Source organism: Contarinia nasturtii, unplaced genomic scaffold, assembly GCF_009176525.2.
Source record: "Contarinia nasturtii isolate CC-2019 unplaced genomic scaffold, AAFC_CNas_1.1 Cnas_scaffold_1371, whole genome shotgun sequence".
NCBI lineage: Eukaryota > Metazoa > Arthropoda > Insecta > Diptera > Cecidomyiidae > Contarinia > Contarinia nasturtii.
Window position 1 is genome coordinate 2,120,470 of NW_022198708.1, and position 24,353 is coordinate 2,144,822.

Here is a 24,353-nt window from a genome sequence, read left to right on the forward strand (position 1 = left end):
AAGCTTGCGGTCTATTCTTAAAGGCACATCAAAAGATGGCGCCTGTAATCAACACACATTTGAATAGAATATTCCATTTAGTTTAAACAAAATTCGAACTGCACACTTGCGAACCGGTTCGAAACGCAATATTAATCAATTTGGCTAGGGGCCACTATTCCTGGTGATAAAATAATTTAGAAGAATGTTATTTCACATAGTTTTGCGTTTAAATTCAACAGTTTTTTAAGAAAAATTCAAAGTGAAAAACATGTTTTCACCGCTCTAAAAGTTAAATTTTCGGCGAAGTCCAGAATTTTTTTGAAATTGATTGGTCGTTTTTGTGACTAATCTTGAATTTAAATATTGAACCTTTTGATAAAAATACATCATGCTTCATGGTTAAAATGTTTTTATTTGGATAATTTAGTACATTAATTTACGAATTCGACTTGTTATTTAGAAGATGCATTTGTGATTCTAATTTAAAAACTAGCTTTTTCTTATATATACAAACAATTTTCTATTCAATTCGTCATGACTAACCTTTATTAAATTTATGTTTGACTATCTGACAATTCATTGGCATTTTCGACTTATTCTCAACGTTGCAAGTATAAACAATGTAAATAAAAAATAATAATTGGTAATAATTCATGAAAACCTAGGTAAAATTACTTGTTTTCACAAGAGTCAAGAGAGACGAAGAAACATATAATTTACAATGAGTCGATTGCCCCTTGCAATTAGGTGTGTTCAGCACACCTTTGTTAATTATTTTTTATCGAGTTCATAGTTTTCAAAATGTTCAACTCCAAAATTGCAAATTCCTAATCAAATTCAGCCATTTACAGTCACCCATTCGAAAATTATATCTTTGAAATAAAATCCAGTTGGTCTTTAGGGATAGTTATCGAAATTTTGTCGTGGAAACGTAGTCACCATAGTTTTAGCAACAAAATTATAGATATTAAACAAACTATTCAAAAATGATCTATAAAAAGACAGTCCAAGGGTCTACCAAGTCCAGCCCAGATGGCATAGTACATGCACATAACAAAAGATAAAAACTTATCATAAATTCTCCAGTTTTGTTATCGTTGACCATTAAAGAGTCGATTGAAATCATCGTCTTTATGTCGTGACTTGACTCTACGGTGTACAAAATTACAGCCCACCAATGCCACACGAATAAGAGTAAATAAACAAAGAATGACAAAGAGAGAGAGAGACGGAAAAAATTGGACAATTTTGCGCGTCTGCACAAATATCTGGCTATGAATTCCGAAGAGTGACTAAATCAAGTTTACACGTTTCTATCGTAACATCGGTTTCCGTGGCATTTTACTGAGTTGCTAACGATACTTAAAACGCAAATAGTTTTTGTGTAATGGTTGCACGATAAACGTACACAATTTAGTTTTGTAACGTGACACATTTCTTGTCATCAGTTTGTTTATAACATTATAAATGAATGTTAAGTGTTTTTGAGTGATTTCAAGACTTTGCTTAAACAATTCACCAAAAAAAAAGATATTCGAATAAATTTGAAAAGTTTTTGGAATTTTTAATGCGTTGTCGAACATATAAAAAATTCAAATAACATCGTTCGAGACTGAATTAAATAAAAGAAAAGAATGGCAATTGAACAAATCAACGGTGAAATGGGCGAAACAACAAATGTTGGCGAAATGAAACTTGTTGAAGAAAGTGATATTACAAAAAGCCGTTATTCTCCGCTCTGCAGACAGGTTAGTGAGATGTTTTTTCTGTGTGTTTGAAAATCAACTTATGCCATATGCATTTCTTCTTTTTTTTTAATTTGTTGCATTGTTTTTCATGTTTTTTTTTGTATTTTCATTAAAAATGCCAGATAATTGCCGCAACGGGCCCAACAGCTACAACAATCTCAGTTGGTATGGTAATTGGATTTTCAGCCATACTGATACCAGAACTACAAATGCCGGATAGTCGTATTCATGTTGATCTTGAGATAGCTTCATGGATTGGTAAATATCCAAATGAAATTGTGTATAATCAATTATGTGCAAGACGCTATCCATCGTACTAATTGAAATGTTTACCTTCTGTTTTAGCATCGATCGCTTTATTGCCAATGGCGCTGGGCTGTTTAATTGCTGTATTTTTATTAGATCGCTTTGGACGTAAAACGACACTGCTTATACTAAATGTGCCGTTTGTCATTGGATGGTGCATCATTTCGATGAGTGACTCGATGTGTTTGCTGTTCATTGGTCGAATTTTAACTGGTTTTTGTGCCGGCATCGCTAGTCCCACAGCACCAATGTATTTGAGCGAAATTTCATCACCAAATTATCGTGGATTTTTTTTGGCATCAATCACATTCGATGTAGCATTGGGAATACTTTTGACACATTCTCTTGCAATATACTGTCCATGGAGTGTGAATGCGATTTGTTGTGGTTTCTTACCGTTTTTTGCATATATTGTGACAACATTTGTGGCAGAGAGCCCGTCATATTTATTAAAAAAGAATCGAATCCATGACGCATATCATAATTATCGGTGGTTACGCGGATACGATGAAATTGCTAACAAGGAATTTGAATCAATGGTCGATGCTCAAATCGAAATATCCACATCACAAGTAAATGATAAGAACAATGAATCCGGCATCGTTCATAATCAACCTCATCAATGTCATCAACGTTCGATTGATCATTTGCGTCAGCTGATAGCAAATAAGTCATTTAATTTTCCCGTGCTACTTCTATCGATTTACTTTTTGACGCTTCAATTCTCCGGTGTAAATGCGGTCATATTTTACACAGTTACCATACTTCGTGAATCATTAGGCGCAAATATTAATGAATATATTGCCACAATGGTTATTGATGTTGTGCGATTGGTCGCATCACTCATCGCATGCATTGCTGTCAAAAATATGGGAAGACGTACATTAACACTGTGGAGTGGTGGATCGACAGCGTTTTGCCTCTTCGGTTTATCATTTTACTTGAATTTGTCCGCCGAGAATTCGTTGAAGAATCATGCAAGTGTGCCATTAGTGCTCTTTGTAATCTATACATTGGTGTTATCGATTGGCATCAATCCGTTGCCATGGTGCTTAACGGGGGAATTGTTTCCGTTACGATTTCGTGCGATTGGTTCGGCGTTAGTGACATTTTTCAATTTTCTATGCTTTTTCATTGTTGTTAAAACCAGTCCGATCTATTTTAATATTTACGGTGGCAGCAAAATGTTCTGCTTTTATGGCATTGTGACGTCGATTGGGACCATCTTCTTAATGGCATTTTTGCCGGAGACAAAAAATAAATCATTACAAGAGATCGAAGACAATTACACTGCAAAACGGAAACATAAAATGAGTCGCAATAAAGTGCAGCAGTCGTAAAAAAATAACAACACTCACACAGACACATATGCATACATACAACATCAGCAGCCAAACAAGTACAATGTGAAGAAAAGGCGAAGACACAATACGAACACAACACAATAAAAGTGAAACAGCTTAGTACACGAATTTTGGTGAAATGTATTTAAAGTTGTGAAAAAATGCCACAAACATGCTTATCAGATCTATCAAAATTGCATGAGTCGCAATTGCTATCAAAACCGTTTGATCCAAAGCTATTTTACATTTCTAGATTGCAAGCGTCATGAAGCGTATGTAAATGTTTGCGACTGTGTGCGGCAACATCGAGCCAAAGAAAAGCACCCAAAATAACATTAAAAAAAACAAGAAAAAAGCCGACAAATGCGAGGCAGGGCAGATCAATGCAAGTTATATGTGCCCTGTCATTATTTTGAAGAACGTAGTGACAAATGCAAGAAGTTGACATCGATTACGTGATGGCTCGTGTAATGATTATAATAGAGCGTCAAACAACATCTGAATGCTTATCTCGTAAAGTCTGTGAAACTGCTCCATATATGATTAGTACCCGATATTATTTTTTTTATTCTTGTCGCATTTATAGAATCGTGATAACCACTTGCCGAGTTCCCGCAAATGATTTCGAGTGTGTAAAATTTCAAAGGAAACAAAAAAATTGTAAAAGAAAACGAACATCAGGGCAAATACACATTCGCACACGATGTATAAAACCACCGCTATAGCGATTTTTATACAAACCGATTTTTATAAAACCGCTATAGCGTCAATACATAACGTTATGTTCAACATTCATTTTCAGTGCTTTCGTAATTTACTTATCTAAAATCAATTTTTTCGCATTTTGACATTAGAATTGTGTTATGTATACATTTGAACGCACTTTCATTATTTTCTCATTCTTTTATCGATTTTCACTTACCATCGCGCACACGTTATAATGTCTATTGGCTGCGTACTCCGGCCGATATTGAAAATTCTATTTAGTAAGAAAAATGCACACATATTAAGTCCTATAATACAATTCATAGTTTATTAAGTGTTCGAAAAAAATGTTCGTCGTTACAACATTCATAATATGACTGATGATACATATTTCATTTTTGCTTAAATTTGTTTTGTTTTTTTTTTACGTAAATTTAGGAATTTGTAGTTCGTGAACGTGAGGCGAATAAAAACATTTTTTTAGATCTAATTAGTTCTAATTTAATCAAAATCTAAAGCGTAATATTACAAATAAATCTCTTTCTCTCTTTGTTCCTTCAACGATTCTTCTAATTTTTTCTTGTGAAACTTTTTCCTTTTTGTTCATGATGAAATGTTATTTTAGATTTTTTTTGTCCATTGATAATAAAGAATGAAACTTATTCGAAAAAAAGAAATTACTAACTAGAAGAAAGAAATATTCAATGATCTCTTTACTAATGTATCAGATGCTCCTTGAAAAAAAGGGGGGAGGGGGTGTTGATTGCTTTCTCTATTTTATTCGTTCATTTTCGTACTTCATTTCTACATCAAGTTACCTGTCTTTTAAACAAGCGTTTGATTGGATTTATTTCTTATTTACATTCGAATAAAATGTTGAAACTGACGTTTTAAAATTGATGCCGATTTTTATTGAATGTGATTTTTTTTTTCTTCGTGCGAATCAAATATTTAATGAAATGCAGTCGTTCCATTTATTCAAACTAATTTATCGAAACATTCAACTTTCGATTTGCATCTCTCATTGTTTTTCCTCTTAGAATTACTATACGCTTATTTGGCCAACTCCAACGCCATCGCCATCATTCTCTTTCTATCGCTCTGTCGTAAATTGTTTAGAATATTCAGCTTGAAAATGTCCACAAGAGTTCAATGTGTGTGATTACATGATGAAAATGGGAGAAAAAAAGACGTTTTCCTATGATAAAACAATAAAATCGTTCAATTTGAAATTGTATCACTCTTCTCTATTTAATCGCTGTGATTTTTTTTATTTCAACGATGTCTCTGTGTGAGAATTATTATTTAATCTGAAGATCGATACATTTTCACATAAATTGGACAAAATGTTTACTTACACATCGACAGTCACATATCTGTCGCTGTTTTATTTAATACATACATATATTAAATATCTTGTGTTTGCTTTATTTCGTTTTGGTTTAATCACAATCTTAGCTGAGCTGATTTTCAATGGATATATTTTATGTTCAATTTTACATACAATTTCTCCTATATTTAAATCATGGTTTATAAGTATGCTGTCAAGGTTTGTATATTCAAAAATGACTTCCCGCACTACGATCAAAAATTATTTTTGTTGTTTTTTTTTCTTATTACAAACAATTTAACATTTATTACATGGAAAATTTACAAAAAGACGAACTTTTTTTTTACATTTTCATGGCTCATTCATTCTGAACGGAATACATTTCCATGATTTTTTTAAGTTAAAAAAGACGAAGTTGGAAAATTAAAAACAATTGTTATTTTTGGTTCTGAAGGCTTGTTATATACAATCTAACATACGGGTTACAATAAGAGCCATCATCGAATGGCAAAAAATATCAACTAAGTGGAATAAACCTAAATAAAGAAGGATATAAAACTAAATTAATATACGAATTAAAATTGTTATCAATGGTTTCAACTTAAGGAGGTATGGAATGGATTGAAAATAAAGGAATCAATTCAGTGGAATTGGTGATAATAATATATTTAATCTTTGCCATTATGAGGAAAACTTTTTGAATATGCAAACCTTCATTCAGGTTTTCACTCAAATCATCTGAAGCTTATGGTGTTGTTCACACGAAAACAAATTGGTACATCAACGAAATGGAACTCACAACATGAAATTACATTTTGAAAACTCTCATGCACACCCATATAACTCATTTGCGGAGTAATTTTGTCGATGACGGGAATGTGCGGAGTTCGGCGGAGATAGCATGCAAATGCTGTGTGTGCCAGTGCAACAGCATTCTTTGCTGTTCATAGATTTATTTTGTCCAATCGAACATCTTAGTAGCCACAGCTAAGTTACTAATCATCTGCATAAGAATGATACACATAGAAGTGCTGTTACCCTCGTACACACAGAGTTTGTATGTCATCTCCGCCAAACTCCGCACAGTCCCGCCACCGTCAAAATTACTCCGCAAATGAATTATATGGGCAGTTGATAGACGTGTGGAGAAATTGAAAGTTAAAAAATTTACTATCAATTGATTTGAATGAAAACCTCATAATCATCTGTGTGAATGTATTAAAATGAATTGAAGATAAAAACAAAGAAGAAGCTCACCGCAAACGATTTTTTTTTCAAGATTTCTTCTCGAATCGAATATTTGTTCGTTTATGTTTTTCATTGTGTGTGCTCGGTGTGTAGGTGTTTTATATTTATTGTAAATAATTTTGTTTTTAACCACTTACTTAACTAAGCTCATACATGCTATCAAATTAATTACTTTTGTTTTTATTTAAACATTCTTTATTGCTCTGACAAAATTGAAGATAACTGATATATTCGAACACTAGGTCAAAGTTTGAATGAACAATTTAAAAGCTTTTTCGACCATGGTCAGTTGAACAATTTGAAAACAGTATTTTTTTCGACGTTTTTTTTGGAGACCAATATATTGAGCTGATTGGCCTGACGAAGTATTCAGCTACTTGGGACATTTCGGTTGTTTTGCGACAACAATTTGTCTCTTTGAGAGACAGAGAGGCAGACATATAAAATACTAAAATAGAATTCTACATTAACAGAGAAACTCAGAGAGACATTGCGTTTGTCATACCATCGAAATGTCCCAATAAGCTGGCTAATTTTGTGTCAACTGACTCGCTAATCAGTCAGCACAATATATTGTCTGTTTTTTTTTTCTTCAAATTTCGTGAGTCGATTTAATTGAAAATAACACTTTCCATCATCATCAAACGAGCATTTTTTTCGTTTTCTTCATCTTGTTCCCTTGATTTTGTTGTTGTTGTTGTTATTGGTTTCTCTTAATGGTCTTATTTAAGTCGAGATTTTACTGAGCTAAAACGGAAAATGAATGTATTTGCTAGTGTATTTGCATTTATAACGTCGCAAACTATAAATTTGTCGTAAAAAAAAGTCGCAGAGTTTATGTTTTTGTCGGTGGCAAAAATCAATGGTTATTTTTTATGAGTAAGCGTTTCCGATTGCGTTAGATACATTTTCTTTTATATTTCCTTGAATAAATCTGATTGAAGTGTAGTTTTTTTTGTTTTGTTCTTTTTTGTTTTCATTTCGTTCAAGTTGCTCTCTAAGAAATCTCAATTGACACTTGAGTTTGGTAATATTTAGTACGATTTGTATGAGTTTTTCGACTGGTTTTTTTCTTCTTTTAATCCATGATTCATGCAAAATAAATTATGCACGTCGAATCAATATTACTGCAAGTGATCCTGTACATTTTATACACATCAATTGGTAATAAAATAAAGTGCAGAAACGATTTGAATAATTTTGTTTGTGTTGGACAACAATTCATTGATTGAGATTTTTGGTTGCTTCTATGTGTTTTTTTTTTCAATCTAACCAATACAACTCTCATTCGCACCTACATTGGTTCAGAATCAACGCATAGTTATGAAATTCTATTTATTTCATTCGCTTACATATTATTATGTTCATTTTTTTAATGAATGCAACCAGTTTCAATTGCCTCTGCAAATATATTTATAGTTTTTGTTTTGTAGTTTATCTTAAGTACTTTTTCTTTTGTCCTTTACTCGGAGTATCTTACATTGTATTAGAAATCAATAAAAATCTTGTGGTCTTAAGTAACAAATCTTCTTGTTAGCTTTAACGATTCAGTTAGCTTTATTTTCGTTTGAAGAAAAAAAATTGAAAACAAAGTGATTTATTGCAATGGATTGAATTGTTCATTTTATGTGAAGATTAAGAGAGATTTGATGCATTTCAAGCAATAAACACATTTTTTTTTAAATTACACGCTTACACATTGAATGTTGCAGTTCCCGATTTCAAATTTTAATTCTATTGAGAGTCCAATTAATAAAAATGTGTTGGTACATTTTCAATATTGGTTCTTGTAGCATTCAAAGTACAATGTGTGTGGCATAATATAATCGTTATTATTACATAAGAAAGGGAATCTTGAATCGGAACAAAGCAAGAAAAAAGTAAGAATTTTCGGTTTTAAGAAAAAAAAAATACTGAAAATATCGATTTTTCTAGTCCAGTCGGAAGGAATAGCAAAACTTGCATTATGATATGTCAACGAAGAAATGGGCACAGAAAAATCACAAACGTCTTTTGAAGCGTTTACACAATGAATTTACTTTGGTGTTTGTTTTTTGTTTTTGTTTTTGTTTTTATGTGACACTTGTTTACTTGTACTTGTGTTAATAGTTTTGTTTGTAGAAAAAAGCGTATGAAATGTCGTGTTCACCTTAAATTGTTGATTTAATTAGATTTTTTTATATTATTCTTTCATCTTTTATGATCGACCGAATTTATGGATCGAATCTAAAGAATATGATGTTTTGACAGACGTTTTATTTATGGCGAACTAGAAGAAAATTAAATTGCATAAAAATAGTTACAGTGGAACATCGATCATCCATCGGACATGGCAATCATTCGGTGCTGGATGAAATCGTGTGTGAGATCTATTATGTTTGGTTTGCCTTCACCACATATGGGAACTTCACTTGTTAATGTGGCGCTGTGCAGTGTGTTCCTCCAAATGTATCTCAATCAATATAAAAACTACTTGTGTTTGCATCATATTGAACATAATCAGTAACAAAACAGCACATATTTTAATATGGAAAAAGATTTTTATTCAAAATCTTGAAGAGTGTCTCATATAAAACTGACGATTAATCGTGATTCCACTGTAGTTCAATTTTGTTTATGTATCTTTTGTTTTGGCTTTCATTGATCTTTGGTTTTGCAGTTGAAGGCATTTGCTATGTTTTAAGTTTTTTGAATATGATGAACATTTCAGAGTGTTGGATTTAGAAAAGAGATTTTCAAATTGTTATTATCCATTTCATTTCCAATCCACATAAATACGATATATTGTTTTTTAATAATTCAATTTAAAAAAAAATTCGAAGACGATTAAGTATCGAGAATTATTACAATTCACTGAAGATAGTGGATAATACTTTCTTTTCATTTGAATATAAATTTCATTTTAATTAAATCGAATAAATACACTTATTTCGCTTACTTCATTCTTTATTCGTAAGCTTGTCATTTTTGCTGCATAATTTTTTGTTTTTTATTTTAATAAATGTAATTTACTTAAATCATTTGAGGGGGTTTGGTCCGATTAATGTTATTAATTTCTTCAAGGAAATCAAAAACAAAAAGAGAAAAAAAAAACGAATGTAAACAGTAGATAAACATTTCATATATTCATATACATTTTTTTTACAAACACTTACATAGTACTCAAAATTGAAGGGAATTGAAACCAGAAAATAAGTCAACTTGCTCCCAATTTTATAAATCGTTGAATGAATTTGTTTTTTTTTCCTTCTTATATCTTATGAACGCACTGAAATGGCATCAGGACATTCTCATTCAAAGAGCAAACTATTAACGACAAAGATTATATACACGATTTAAACTAATATTGCTATGAAAGATTGTTTTTAATTTTGAAACGAACGGAAAAATCGAAAAATTGAAATGATAGCGATTTTGAGACAGCTAACCTTCGGCATTTGTAAGAATCTCTGTGAATGATCACATAAATCAGATCATTTCATTTCATTCGTGTAGATCAAGTCTAACTTTGTGGTTGATTAATTTGATTGGATTTATGTAAACCCAGATTGTGTGCTTTTATTCCAGCACATTTTGCACGGAAATATTTGTTGCATGTGAGTTTTTTGTTTGCAAATTGGTTGAATGTTGTGTATTTTGTGAATCATGGGTGTGCGATAAGAAGATTGTTTCTATGAATTATGATCAAACGTCTATTTCTCTCTCTCTCTCTCTCTCTCTCTCTCTCTCTATCTATCTTTCTCTTCGTAAGCACTGTACTTTGATATACATCGGAGCCACGACTGATTATATGGACTTACACATGTGTAAATATTTTCATTTAATAACATTGCTTTTTTTTGCTGCTACCGCTTTTGTATCCATATCAGCATCCGTAGTCGAACACAAAATTAAAATACTCAGACTACATAATGTGAGTTTCATTTTAAAAACGGAACAATTTGTAGCTCTTTTTTTTAACCATTCTTATATATGTGACCTAAAAATGTATAAATGAAATGGTGTGTATTTTTTTTTATCTAATTTAACTTTGAAACGCATTATATGCTGTATTAATTTAAAATCACTTGTGATTCATATTTTAACGTCAGATTTTTTTAAAAATATGACGATGTTAATTACTGCTATTCTGTATGCATTTTCTTAAACGTGTTTATTTTGTGTCACTGTGTATATATGTATGTGTGTGTGTGTGTGTGGGACCCACATTGTGGGTATGTGGAAATTTTTTCGAGTTGAATTGATCCGAGTGTATTTATTTCGCGTGTTTGCTATTTAGTTATTATTATTTTTTGCGTTGGTATTTATTATTTGTTGGTTGTTTGGTGCATTGTACTCCAACGATAGGCTTTGACACACACAATATTTCTTTTTTCCCATTTGACGTGTTCTTGATGTTTTGTGTATTTGTTTTTTTTTTTTTTTTAATCAAGAAACATTCAAAATATGCGTGTTTGATCATTAGACTGAAATACTTGTTTTTTTTTTAAATATCATATGTACATATATATTATAAAAAGGCAGTTTTGGGTAGAGCTCTTATCGATAAGATAATACGTGCATTTAGTTACGTCAATTTTAGTTTTTCATTTCGGTATTGGCATTTGGCTTGTATGCAATATTTGATCAGAGACGTGAACACAAAATCAACTCCATTTCTTAATTTTCACTTTGTTCCGTTTTCTCTCTTTTTGCTCTATAAGATACATGTATAGAATATGGCACATACAAGAAGCTGCAAAGTTCAGTTTTTTCTTTATGTTTCTTTTTTTCCCGTTAAATGACTGCTTCATGGCTTTAAAAGAGAGCGTTTATGCACAAATGAGAATGGAGATGTGTCTGCGTGTGTTTGTGTTTCCCGTGCATTTTTTCTATCCTTTCATTTCATATCTCCTGTCTGCTTGTTTCGTATGGATCTATGAAATGATGCGAGTTACTTATCTAAACAGAGCCGAAAACGAGGGTTTCATTGCAATGATTTCAACAATAATGGGAGGCGGGAGCATGGAATCAGCGTTACGTTTCATTTTGGTTTTATAATTTATGCTACGAATCATTGATTCGAGTCGAGCTATCCTTCTTCATTGTGTGAGAGTGAGTGTGTGTTGATTGTTTGTTCCATATCCTTATGAAAACCCTTTGTAATGGATGAAAAAGAATATCAAAAATATTGCATAGGCCGTTGGAAATGTTATGCGCGCAATGACATCAATTGTTTTAGCAACTCGAATCGGATGCGGTGGCTCCTTTTTCCTCATTGGAACGAAACAAGTCTACAAATAGTGGAATAAAATGGAAAAGAACACAAACATATACCATATATATATAAAGAGCGATTTACTCTCATTATTTCGTCTTTTGTGTGTCAAAACGACAAATGATTTTTCTTTTTTTAACAATTCCGCTATCGAATAACTGTTGGATCAAACAATCACATTATAAGTTTTACCTCAGTTGCACATCCGTTATTCGCCGAATGTGTGCATGGTGTTGATCCACCGCCGCAATTTGTACACGCCACGATTTCATTGGGACCTCCAGCATCACGTTTTTTCTCTCCCTAATATGTGGTTTTTTGTTTTTTTTTTTTCGTTCGTTTGGTTTTTGTCAAGTTCATTCATGGAGGAGGGAAATTTGAAAAAATATTACATCGATAAATAAACGAGCAAAAAATAATCGTTCCATTTGTTTTTTTTAAGTAAATAAAACGTAAATTTCACACTCACACACACACACAAAAATAGAAAGAGAGACAAAAACATAGATAAACACATACATTTCATTGGAAAAATAGAATTGTTAGACTGAATTCCAGTATGGTCCAGCCACAACATATTTCTAACACATTCGCTTACACCATAAACCATATACCATACACTAGCAATATAAAATTCATTCACAAAACAAACATAATCGCACGGCAAACAAAATGCAAAATGCTACAAACTTACCGGCTAAGTGCATCCATGTCCAAAAATGGTGTGAATGCAAGCATAAAAGAGCAAACATTTGTCACATTTAATTGAGGTATTAATCATGGCAACAAACATATTTCTTCCAAATCGATTTTCTTTAAAATATGATTTATTACAACTAAATATGGATCTAGAATATTATTATTATTATTATTCAACCAAAAATAGGTAACGAAAACAAAAAACCAATATAATATTTTAACAGAGAATATAAGGGATAACACATCCAGCATGGTCAATATACATGTTTTGTAGTACAATGGATACGTGGTCAAAATCCGTAGTAAATAATCGATCGATATATCGACCAAGCTGATCATATTATTGTTAGTTTTATTGTTAATATTGAACCAAATATTTCTCTAAATATCCATTGAATTATTGATTTGTTTTTCAATGTTTTGGTTTTTTTTTTTGTTATAAATATTTCCGTTAAAACTTAAAATATATTGTTACTGTCTTGATTAACATTAAAATACACTTGTTCACTTTTCATTCCAAATGTGCCCAGCCTTAAATTGGTATTGGAAATGCACGGTGTATCTGTTTTCTATCTGCATTATTTATATCAATTCACTTGTTATTTGTTCAACGATACAATTTTCGCTACAATATTTTTTATTTTATTTTGTGGAACAAATATAAACGTCCAAATATATGGTCCTTGATCAAATTCGTAGCTGCTCATACGGGTTATTTAACCAGAGCCCCATCCATACAATGGCCAATGGCGCTACATACATTTAACAAAAAAATTGTAGAAAAAAGTAATCAAGTTTATTTGTAACATGTAACAAAACTACCATACATAGATTTAAACTTTAAATGAATCAATCCTAATTTGGTTATCTAGCTAATTTGTGCATTTTCAATTGTAAATAGTAACAATTGAGAGCACTTTTTGGTTCTCAATATGATCATTCATGTTCATAAAAAAAAATTGGACAATCTAATAAAATGAACAGAACAAAAGCAACCATAAATAGTGTACGAACGAATAGAACAAACAGTATTTGATAAACCGTTTTTAAATCATCCGAAAAAAAAACTGTCAGTTAAAAACAAATCTAAATAAACACATCGAAAAACTGACATTTTTTGTCCATCTTTGCTTTGGATAGATAGCGAGACTGAGGTTTACGTTTTCGTTTTGGTAATCGTCGATTGTGATAAAGTTGTGCCATACTCAATAGCAAAGCGACAGACAATTTCAATAAAAAAAAGTGCAATTCGATTGGTTGTTTAATGCAATCGTTGTTATGGCTACCCACGTTTAAACTGTGCTATATGTGGCTAATAACCAATAAATTATTTATTCGATTCTGTTTCGAAAATAAATCAATTTGAAATCAACTATACAACCGATGTACATATTTTTCGCCCGAAGGCATAATCCATTTCATGTAATTCGCTTTTTTGTCCTCACTGTTTTTTCTTCATTTTCTGCATGTCTTCGTTGGTTTCGGTTTTTTTTTTTCTATTTTTAAATTTGAAATTCAGCGTATGTATGTGTGATTCCAACCACGCATAAATGTCAGTAGATATCGACCATATGCATGCGGGCTGATTTTTTTTTTGTTGCCAAACATTCTATTGTACTACACTGGTGTAGTTCGAATGTGGTGCGTGAATTTTGGACTGTGTCATTGACACAATCCACTCACAGACACACGATTATTCGCATTTTGGTTTGGACTTTATTGCAAGGTGAAATCGAATGGCCATCATGCAATTGAGAGCCATGTATGTGGTCGATGAATAGTAGCTGGTTGTTGTCCTTTTTTCCCCAGTTTCTTGTATGCTACATTTATGTATACGGGGTGTACGGTATACTATCGTATGCTCAATCCATTAAGTATATGTATACAATATTTAGGTTTCGATTTTGGCATTTGCTGGCGTTCTCGTTGTTATTGGTGTTCGATCTTTTGCGTTCATTCTTCAATTGATGATACGCTCAATTATGGACATACACACAGAGAAGAAATAAAAAATTGGTACGTAGAAACATAAATACTTTAAATTTTATATGTCTGTTTCAAAAATGAGCGAACTTTTTAGAGTAATGCTATATTTTGAACTGTGTCTATGATTCAAATGCAAATTTAGTGAAAGAATTTTTCCAGGATTTGAGTGTGACTCCAATATGCACGGTAGATCTTTTTGAATGGAAGTAGCACTCTTTTAACGGTTTTTCTTCTTTATATTAGAAGAATATTTGAGCAATAACAAAACATATTCCAAAATAAAACAAACATACAGCTCGCTTTAATAGTTGATGTATTTTCTATCAGCGAATAATAGTGCAGATTTCGCGAGTGGGAGGGCTGTAATGATAGACGTAAAATTAATTGTTTAGTGTATGTCTAGCTGCATGGTTTAATATAGTTTTCTGACATAAAGCAAAAATAATAGATCTTTTCCCATCAGCTCTCGGTATAAATTTGTTTGAATCCATTTATTACAAAAAATTGAATTTTCGCCAAAAAAAATTGAATTTTTTCATTTGTTCATTTAACATGGAAATCACTGTGAAGATCGAAATTAATTTCAACGTGAAAATACAACTCTTATGAAAGTTTCACACCATGTCGACGCATGCTGACATCAAACGAGTATAGCTGAAAAAAACTTTTTTCGATTGTGTTTCTTTTTCGCAAAAAGTTCGATTATTTTTGGAACAGATAACGTCTATTTTATTTTATAAAATTGATCGATTTTAATGATATGTCACTTGATTGCGTACTTTTCACACGGAATTCGATCGCCATCTTTTTCTTTTTGATTGATTTCTCGTTCAAAAAAAAATTGTCTCGTATTTGTATCGTTGGATGAACAAACAAAAATCAACTATATTTCAATTTATATTTGTTTTGTTTCGTGGTTGAATTTATAGTTCATCGTTCCAAACCATTCCGAGGAAAATCCAAAGAGAAAACATTGTAGTTTCTATCCGCGTACTTTGGATTCCATCTTCGTTGGTTTATGTTTTTACAGTATTTCATTTAATTTTCTTTTTGTTCTCATTTCAGTAAATATGTAAGCGGATGAATTGGTGAAGATAACCTAAACGAAAAAGCTAAATATTCCATTCACGTCTTGCAACTATAGACAATGATAGGAAACGGGAGGCAACTAAACGAACGAACGAGTGGATTACAAAAGAAAAGAAAAATGGTAATAATCCAATAAAACATTTCCGTGCGAAAGAAACTTAAACTGAAAACAAAAATAACCAAATCGAATAGACGAATATGACCAACAAAAAAAAAAGTTGGTACGGCGAACAAAAGAAAATTTATAATACATTCATATAATAGACGGAAATGCGCAAAATTAATATAAAACGAACGTTAAAAATGTTAAACCGACGAGTAAAATTAAAGAAATGAAAGCAAAAGCATAAATCATATCATAGTGAAATTTTGCTTCATTCAATTAATAACAATGAATTAAATGTGTTCGTTCGTGTGTCCAGTGTCCACCATCAATATGCTATTGTATATTCTATAATTTATATAAGACATTTTGCATTATCGTAATCATAAATCGATTTTGGTGAGACGTGGAGTAGCATTTAAGTGTGTCAATAATAATGCCAAAATGATAATAATTTAGAGAACGAGAGAATGTAGTATTCGATTTCTATCGACATGTTCGACAATGTATCGTGTATGCGATAGTGGTTTCGATTGACCAAAAGGTAAAGCGTTATGCTCATCTAGCGTTCGAATAATAATAATAATAATCTGGTTCAATTGTATTCAATTAATTGTTACTGTTGCTAGAAAATATCTATTATTTCAATAAATCTTACGCACGCACACACAATACATTCAACGTCTCACCAAATGGAAATTTAATTGAAGGAGCCAGAGAATCAAAATACACATAACACATTGATATAAAGTGAGCATATATCGAAGATGTTATTATTATTATTATTTTTCTTCAAAGATTTACAAATATCATAAAATACACATTGATATATTCGGTATCCATTCAATTGAACATGCCATTTCTATTTATTTTTGCCATAAAACGATTGAGGTTTGAACAATCTAAAAATCAAATCAAACTCGCAAATTTGAACTGAAAATCGATATAAATGCAAGCACAACGAAAGGAAAACACAATAATAGAAAAAAAAAACCAAAATATAAGAAAAAAAATTGTTCACGAAAATAAAGGTGACAAACACATTGTAGGAAAAAATCAAACGCAAAAGCCAACAGAAATTCCAAGAATCAAACTTATACTAATAATAACAATAATAAAACAAATCGAAACACAATCGAGAATAAAACGGAAAAAAAGAAAAAGGAAAAAAAAAAACCGAAAAAAAAAACAGGGAGGTTTTTTAAAGAACTCACGTCATGAGCCATTATTTTATCATCTTCAACAACATCGGCATGTTCGATTGGTATTTGAATGCAACCGCAATGCTGTTGTTTAATTTCACCTTCGGTACGAATGCTCAATGGTTGTTTACGTCTTTGTGGTTTTAACGAGTCCATCGTCTTCATTTCAATTTCAGTAAGACGTTCAACTTTATCACCGCCACTTGCTTGCATGATTCCAACCGAAGCATCAGCATCGAAATCCATTTGATGCTGTCTCATTCGATTGTTGTTGGTATCTTTTTGATCATTAGTCGTTGTTGGTGCTCGTTGGCTGTTTTCAAATGTATTGTTATCATGCGATCCGGTGATATCCTGTGATGTAGATGGCACTTCTGTTGCATGTGCTGTTGCATCACATTTCGCTTTATGTTTACGAATTGATAAATGTAATTTTGACGAATTCGTTGTCGGTTGGTTCGTTCCCGCATTTGTTGTTGTATGCATTTTATCGGATGCCGTTGCAGCCAAAAATTCCGATTCAATTATTTCCTATTATTGTGATTTCATAGAGAAGAGCACACACACACTTGAATATATTGTACACTGTCAGCTGTTTATGTCACTTGAGGGATTGAATAAACACACACGGGAAGCACACGGACTGAATTCAGATGAACGAATGAACTTTTTGTGTGTCTGTTTTTTTTTTAGTTCAATGTATTGGTCTCTTTCTCTCGATGTTTGAGTTGCATTTTTGTATTCCCATTCAATCTTTATTAATACACTTTATGAACGGATGAGTGGTTGTTTCGATGAGTGTGTGAAAGAGAGATAGAGAGAGAAAGAAAGAGACATGTATAGAGTTGGTTAAAATGAGTCACATCGCATCGTCCAAAATGAAGTAAGTAAGAGAGATTATCTTTGTCTGACGCATCGAATTTTGTGTATATCAGCAAACGAGGTAGCGAACCAGCGCACACATATGTATTTATATATAAAGAGCATTTTCCCATTGTTTACAGAAGATTTGAGATGTTTGATGAGAAAGATTGTTAAAAGTCAGTGCTTTCAGTTTTTGTTGTTAGTTCTGATTTCGAACCAAAAGAAAAAAGATCTACAAATGCATGACCAAAACTTATATAGAGTTGATGGTTGATTAAGAACAACAAAATAAATTAAACAAAGGCCCTCGCCAAACTATATTATACAAAGTTTTAACTAGTTTTGAAATTAGAAATGTTTTTCAGGCAATTTGTTTTCAAATAAGCTGTGATTATCCTTCATTTTGACAAAAGCTGCGGTCTTTTGATTTACTTAAACTATAGATTTTTACAGCAAAAAAACGCTAAAATTTATCTTATTATAAAGCCGAACGCGACTATTTTTTTGTGGATATTAAATCATTCATTTGGACATATTGAAATCGATTTAATTAAAGCTAAAGCGTAAAGTAATTATGCAATTGTAATTCATTCATTTTGCTTTTCTTTTGAATAAAAATCAATTTTTTTTATGAATGTTCATTGATGTGATAAATTGAATGGTTGAAAATATAATTAAACAATTGAATGTTAATCAGTGCACTGTTTTTTTTATTCGCTTGAAAAATGATCACGGAAATAAATCCATTTTTCTTTCCTCGTACTAGCATACATTTAATTTAAATCATTTATTTGCACAAATGTGTCTCTGTTTAATATTTGCGTAATAATTATTCCATAAATAATGGTTTTGACCCCCTTTTTCACAAAAAAAAGAAGAAATACACTTTCAACATTGATTATTATTACTTATGTTGGATAATTTCTATCCAATTCAGATGTTTATCTATCCTAACGAATAGCAAAATTAAATAATTGAACAGGCAATATATTGAACTAACTGGACAGTTGAGCTGACAGTACGTTAGCCATCTAAATGGACTTAAACAATAGAATGTTATAATGAACAATGACTACAATTAAAACAAGAGAAGTGATTCATCATTAAAACAATAACGTCTATTGTTTTAGCCCGTTTAGCTAGCTAACGTACTGTCAACAGCTCAACTGACCAGTTAGTTGAATATATTGTCTGTAATTGAACGAAAAATGTAATAAAGTAATTGAAATTAACAGCGCTTTAGACATATTGCGAATGATATACGTTTATATGCTGTCATTCAAATGTGCGTGTTTTACGTGGGTGTATGTGTATATGTGTTTAAATAGGTCAACAGCTAATGTCAAATGTTGATAACCAAAAATAACAACCATACTTTCTGATCATGTCATTAGCTCAATGATTCACCGAAACATCCATTCCCCGCTTATTTTGAGGATGTATTTGAGAACCAAGCACCGTTACCACAATAAAAATACATCCCAGACAGAATGTACTTTTTTTCGATTATCCCATTTTTCGCAGAGGTTCAATGCAGAAGTACAAATCTTCGGCACGAAAAAAGAATCAAGGCATGGTGTTAGCTAACGTTATCAGCGCTGATAAATCCAGCCGGGTATTTTAGCACTTACAGAGCTAGACCCAGAGTAAAGACTTCATTTCATCACCGTACACACTGCAGACATACACTTTATGCGAGCATTGCTTTGAAAGCGCATTCGATTTATACACTAAAATATTCGGCTGGATTTATCAGCGCCAATGAAGTGGGTTGACTGTATATCCTGAAAATCGTTGGCTGATTTTTCGTCTTTGTTGAAAATTAAGTCGTTGTTTGGATTGTTTGTTTCAGAAAATATGGTTGAAGAAAGAAGTATAAATTATCAAAACTAAATGTACGCATCATTTTTTATTTAACTTGATAAAATGATAATAAGATTTGAAAAAAAAAAATGAAAATTATATTGAAAGAATTTCTGTTGTTTCGTTTGCAGTTAAGTAAATAGCATTTAATGCTTAAATTATACACTCATACAACGTATTCGGATCGCTCCGTCCGTTAGATGCATACAATCAGATTTCTGTAGTATTTTTTTTTAAATTGTTTTGAACGTGCGCGAGCTGAATTCATTAATCAAATCAATTGTTTCGTTTATATGTTTTAATTCAGTACATTTTATGGTAATTCTTGTCATTTTGTTAATGTTGTTGTTACAATGATTATATTATGATTATTTTGGGGAAAATAGCGTTAAAATAAATTCAAAGCAAATTTTTAAATTGACCAGACATTTTCTTCTTTTTCGTAATTCTAAAATACAAATTCCAAAATGAAATATCATTGAGTGGAGTGAAATGAAATGAAAGAAAAAATGAAACCAGGCCAAAAAATCATATGATAAGAGATCGATAGAAAGATAGAAAAAATGCATGAAAATAAAATAATAATGATCGATTTGAAAGTACACTAAATAAAAAATAGAAAAAAGATTCATTTCAACAGAGACAAATGAAATAAGGATTGAGTGAATCGTTTTATATTTATAAATATATATATAGATATGTATAATATATACAATAAATGTCCACAATATAGTATACATCGAAAGCGGCAAATATAAATTTGATATATGATAATGGTCGAATCGAATACACAAGATTTCGAAAGCTTAAAGTGTGTTTATTATGTGTTTGTTTCAAATTGTTTATGTGACGCTACTGTGTTTATATCTGTAGGTGTGTGAGTGAATGTCTCTGTATTTGCGTGTGTACAATTGAAAACAAAACAAAAACAAAATGAAACCAGATTCATACGGGAGAACTAAATGCGTTGCTAAATGATTTTATGGAAGGCAAACGGATGAGAAATTAAAAAAAAAAACAGTGAAATTGTTGTTCATTGCATTGATATGCTAGACGAATTTTGTGAATGCACGGAAAATGGCGGAAAAAAGCGATTAGCAATTGATTCTCGATTTCAATTCCAAATTTGAAGCTGTTGTATGTACTGGGGGAGGGGGCTTGTCACGTGCACAAATCGAATCGGAAGCATGTCAAAATTGCAGTGTTTTGTGATAAATTGCATAATATATATATATAGAGAGAGATATATATAAATATGTAGGTGTTGTCTAAATCTATATCGGATCTACTGTCGACTTATGGTACAAACGGGATTTTGCTTATTATGTGGTTTATTTATTACTCTTTTGTTTCGTTTTCAAAATGTCAATTGATGCTAAACAGCAAATACACAAACTTATGTGCTGCTGCTGCTGCTGCTGCCATCAATCAATTTATAATAAAGATTTAAATGAAGAATATAAAAAGGAAACAATGCGACTAATCAACGACTTATGGAATAAGCTACCTTAATGAGTAATGTGAATGTGATGTGTGTATAATATGGTGTTTGAGCAACATTAAGATATAGATAAACATGAGATACAGAGAGAGAAAGTTGTTTTGTTTTTCATTTCTGAGGAATTGGGGGGGTCGGGGAAATAGGAAACCAAAAGGGTAAAAATAATAAAAGAGGAAATCAAAAACAAAAATTATGTATTCATAAATATCTTACCAGAGGACTAGCCAAGATGACTCCGATTCGGCTAAGTACAGCTGGAAGTCGCTAGAAAATGATATTACACATATTGGTTCATACTAAACACACTTTAAGATTTAATGATTTTGATTGATTTTGTTTGTTGTTGTTGTTTTTTTTGGGGTTTTGAATTGTTTGACATTGCTCATAATCGATTATCTAATTTGGTTTGCTGATTATTCGGTTCTAAGAAAATGCTTGCATGAAATTAATGGCCAACATAAAGGAAATAAACAAAATTAACAGAGAACAAAACACACACAAATTTAAAAATAAAACAATAGAAACCAAAATAAATGTTTTACTGGAAAATATATAAGGTTTATTAAGACGAAAAAAAAAATATGGGAAACACACACGCACAATATTATGGGAAATATATATAATTCGTCTGTTTATGTGTGTGTGTGTGAGAGAGAGAGATATCAAAAATCGAATGATGTTTTCATTCATTTATAATATTGTTCGAGTGTGCACCACCAAAACAAGCCATTTACTGTCGACAGTTCCATTGTATGCCCGTGTGGGGTTGCTGTGGAATTGTTTACATTTTGATTGAAAATGAGACTCGAGATATGGCAAATGTGCCGGTGTGATTTTCTAGGGGACACAAAAGTGAAATTACATGTTTTTTGCTATATCAAAAAAAAAACAACCAGATGAAATTATCTATTTGTTTTGTTGGTTTCTTGTTAAATGATGGACACAACAAATTTGCTTAAGTTGCGATTTTCTTTGTCAAAAAGAAATTCCAAAAATTACCAAAATTAAAAATTATAACAAAAAAATCAAACTCATTACGGTTGTTAGGTTTTCCACAGTGTGTGAAACACGAACACATACATGCAATGCGATTTTTAAATCGCGTGGAAACTCAACAAGTTCATGACTTCGTGCGGATAAATATAAACGGACATATTCATGTTGTTTTTGCTGTTGTTTTATTTATGGTTTTCTATTGTGCTAGTTATTTATTTGTTATTTTTTGGGTTTTTCCTTTGATTTTGTCTGAAATTAATGTTCGATTTCGTGTCATTCCATTCATGTTTGAGTTGGTTGTTGTATCCATCGAAATAAAATTGAATTAGTTATTTTTTTTAGCTTCGATTCTTTAGCTTAAATAGCGACGGTCTGGTCGAAGAGTGGAAACATTTTTCATCAATGAATAAGTTCAAACAATTTCTCATGAGACTTGATATACTTTCACAATTTGAATAGATCACGGTGTGTTTTTAATGGCATTGTGTGTGTGTGTGTGTTTTGTTTATTTTATAGATTTTGTAGACACAATGGTTTCATGTATTCGGCGCATATGTGGTTTTAATTGGGTAGTTTTTTTTTCTTTGAATTACTATATCATTGTTTGTACTAAAAAAAAATTGTTTGTACTAATTATATTTGATAGAAAATCGATAAAAAGGTTTTTTTTTCGAATGTTTATTGATCATTTCAAAAACCACGTTTTAATCTGGTATTTTTTTTCATTATTGTTATAACTTTGACTCTATTTTAATGATAAATTTGAATATTATATTCCTGTCATATTTTGACCCTGACCAAATGCTTCAACTGTATTTCGGTGCAAATGTTTTTCAAAAAAGGCTTAAAAGGGAAATGAAATGGGAAAAACCAACAACAAAACACAATTGTACACGTAAATTCACGGTGGTTAAAATGGTCATTTGAACTGTAATTGCATTTTGAAACAAACAAAAATTGCTCACAATTGCTCCTTGGGTATTGATTTCGTTATCCTAGTGAAATAAGGTAAAAGGTGTGAAAAATGTGCTGACAGAAACACACACAAACGCAATTACATAATATAGCAAAAAAATTCATCGTTTCATATAATTTCTATTTTTTTTTTTTTGCACACAGTCATTGCGTCAATATGTTTCGCATATTTTACCATTAAACTCGTGATTAGCTTACACTCATAATTTCTCGCTTTAAAATAAATTACGAAATAATTTAAAAACAAAATATTGACACGTCTGTATGCAAAAATGTAAAAAAATAAATAAATTGAAAGCAACACAAGAGTGTCTGTGTGTCTGTGTGTTATGTGAATCAAGAAGAATTCCATTTCATTGGCCTGTGCATATTCAAATCGAATTTTAACAATTCTTGATGATTATTTCGCATATACGTCATTTGAATAGATTTCAATTTGAATAAAGCCGAGATATGGTCTACAAATGATGTTTTAAACATTTTGTTGATTTGGGTTAAAGACCATTTGCTCTATTTTGGCACACTTGAGATAGAGAAAAAAAAACAACGATTAAAAAACACTGCTTAACTTACAAAACGGACAAACCAAAACAATAAAAAAGAGACAATTGTGTGAATAAATTAAAAATTGAAAACCGAAAAAAAACTAGAACAAAAAGTAGTATGCTTCATAAATGGAAAGTAGAGAAATCACAATTAGTGGAAAACTGCTTTGTAATATACATGAATGTTCATTGTTGAATTGCTATGAGAGATCATCACGGGATTTTTTTTTTCATTTAAAATATCAACCAGAACTTTTGTGCAGCAGCAATATTATCATGGCTTCTGATGTTGACAATCCAAGGGGATGATTGAATTCAACATTATTCGGAAAAAGAAAGTAAAAATTATTAATTATCAGGACATGCCGTCAGATAAAGTCAACGTTGACGCATCCATATGGATAATTTATTGATAAATTTTGTCATTTTGTTACATTTGAACTGTTTACAAGAGCAGTCACAGATGGCTGATTCATTGCTTATAAATTTATCTGGCTGTATGTGCTGATAATTATAGTTAAACTCATCTCGATCGAAGTGAAAAGCAGAAAAGTTCTTTAAACATATTTTAGATAAATATTTAAATCCACTATCCAGAGGAACGGGAAATG

The 24,353-nt window shown here is 31.3% G+C and overlaps 2 protein-coding genes across 11 annotated transcripts in view; one reads left to right on the forward strand and one right to left on the reverse strand.

Moving 5' to 3' along the window:
• The first annotated feature begins 1,559 nt into the window (after positions 1-1,559).
• Positions 1,560-4,491, forward strand: LOC116345769 (facilitated trehalose transporter Tret1-like). Of its 2 annotated transcripts, XR_004201532.1 has the most exons (4): positions 1,560-1,730; positions 1,853-1,988; positions 2,076-3,897; positions 3,966-4,491. XR_004201532.1 is itself a non-coding variant. In XM_031775442.1 (3 exons), the coding sequence occupies exons 1-3, from the start codon at positions 1,617-1,619 to the stop codon at positions 3,374-3,376; spliced, it is 1,551 nt and encodes a 516-aa protein (XP_031631302.1). In that variant the 5' UTR covers positions 1,560-1,616; the 3' UTR covers positions 3,377-4,491. The 2 variants fall into 2 exon arrangements, 1 of the variants encoding a protein (XP_031631302.1); XM_031775442.1 differs by having other exon boundaries at positions 2,076-4,491.
• Positions 4,492-10,972: 6,481 nt separating this feature from the next.
• Positions 10,973-24,353, reverse strand: part of LOC116345640 (glutamate-gated chloride channel) — a 74,325-nt gene continuing 60,944 nt past the window's right edge. For 4 of the 9 annotated variants that reach the window (XM_031775168.1, XM_031775166.1, XM_031775170.1 and 1 more), the window contains 5 exons: positions 21,440-21,490; positions 17,011-17,529; positions 12,614-12,616; positions 12,112-12,222; positions 10,973-11,935 (listed from right to left, as the gene is read on the reverse strand). In XM_031775168.1, the coding sequence (XP_031631028.1) occupies positions 11,789-11,935; positions 12,112-12,222; positions 12,614-12,616; positions 17,011-17,529; positions 21,440-21,490 (831 nt within the window). In that variant the 3' untranslated portion in view covers positions 10,973-11,788. The remainder of the gene's footprint in view (positions 11,936-12,111; positions 12,223-12,613; positions 12,617-17,010; positions 17,530-21,439; positions 21,491-24,353) is intronic. The other 5 variants (XM_031775174.1, XM_031775171.1, XM_031775169.1 and 2 more) reach the window with 4 other exon arrangements.

Coding starts and splice junctions, on each gene's coding strand:
- LOC116345769 (XM_031775442.1), top strand. CDS start 1,617: ATGGCAATTGAACAAATCAACGGTGAAATGGGCGAAACAACAAATGTT. Junction 1,731..1,852: donor ATTCTCCGCTCTGCAGACAG/GTTAGTGAGATG, acceptor TAAAAATGCCAG/ATAATTGCCGCAACGGGCCC. Junction 1,989..2,075: donor TGAGATAGCTTCATGGATTG/GTAAATATCCAA, acceptor CTTCTGTTTTAG/CATCGATCGCTTTATTGCCA.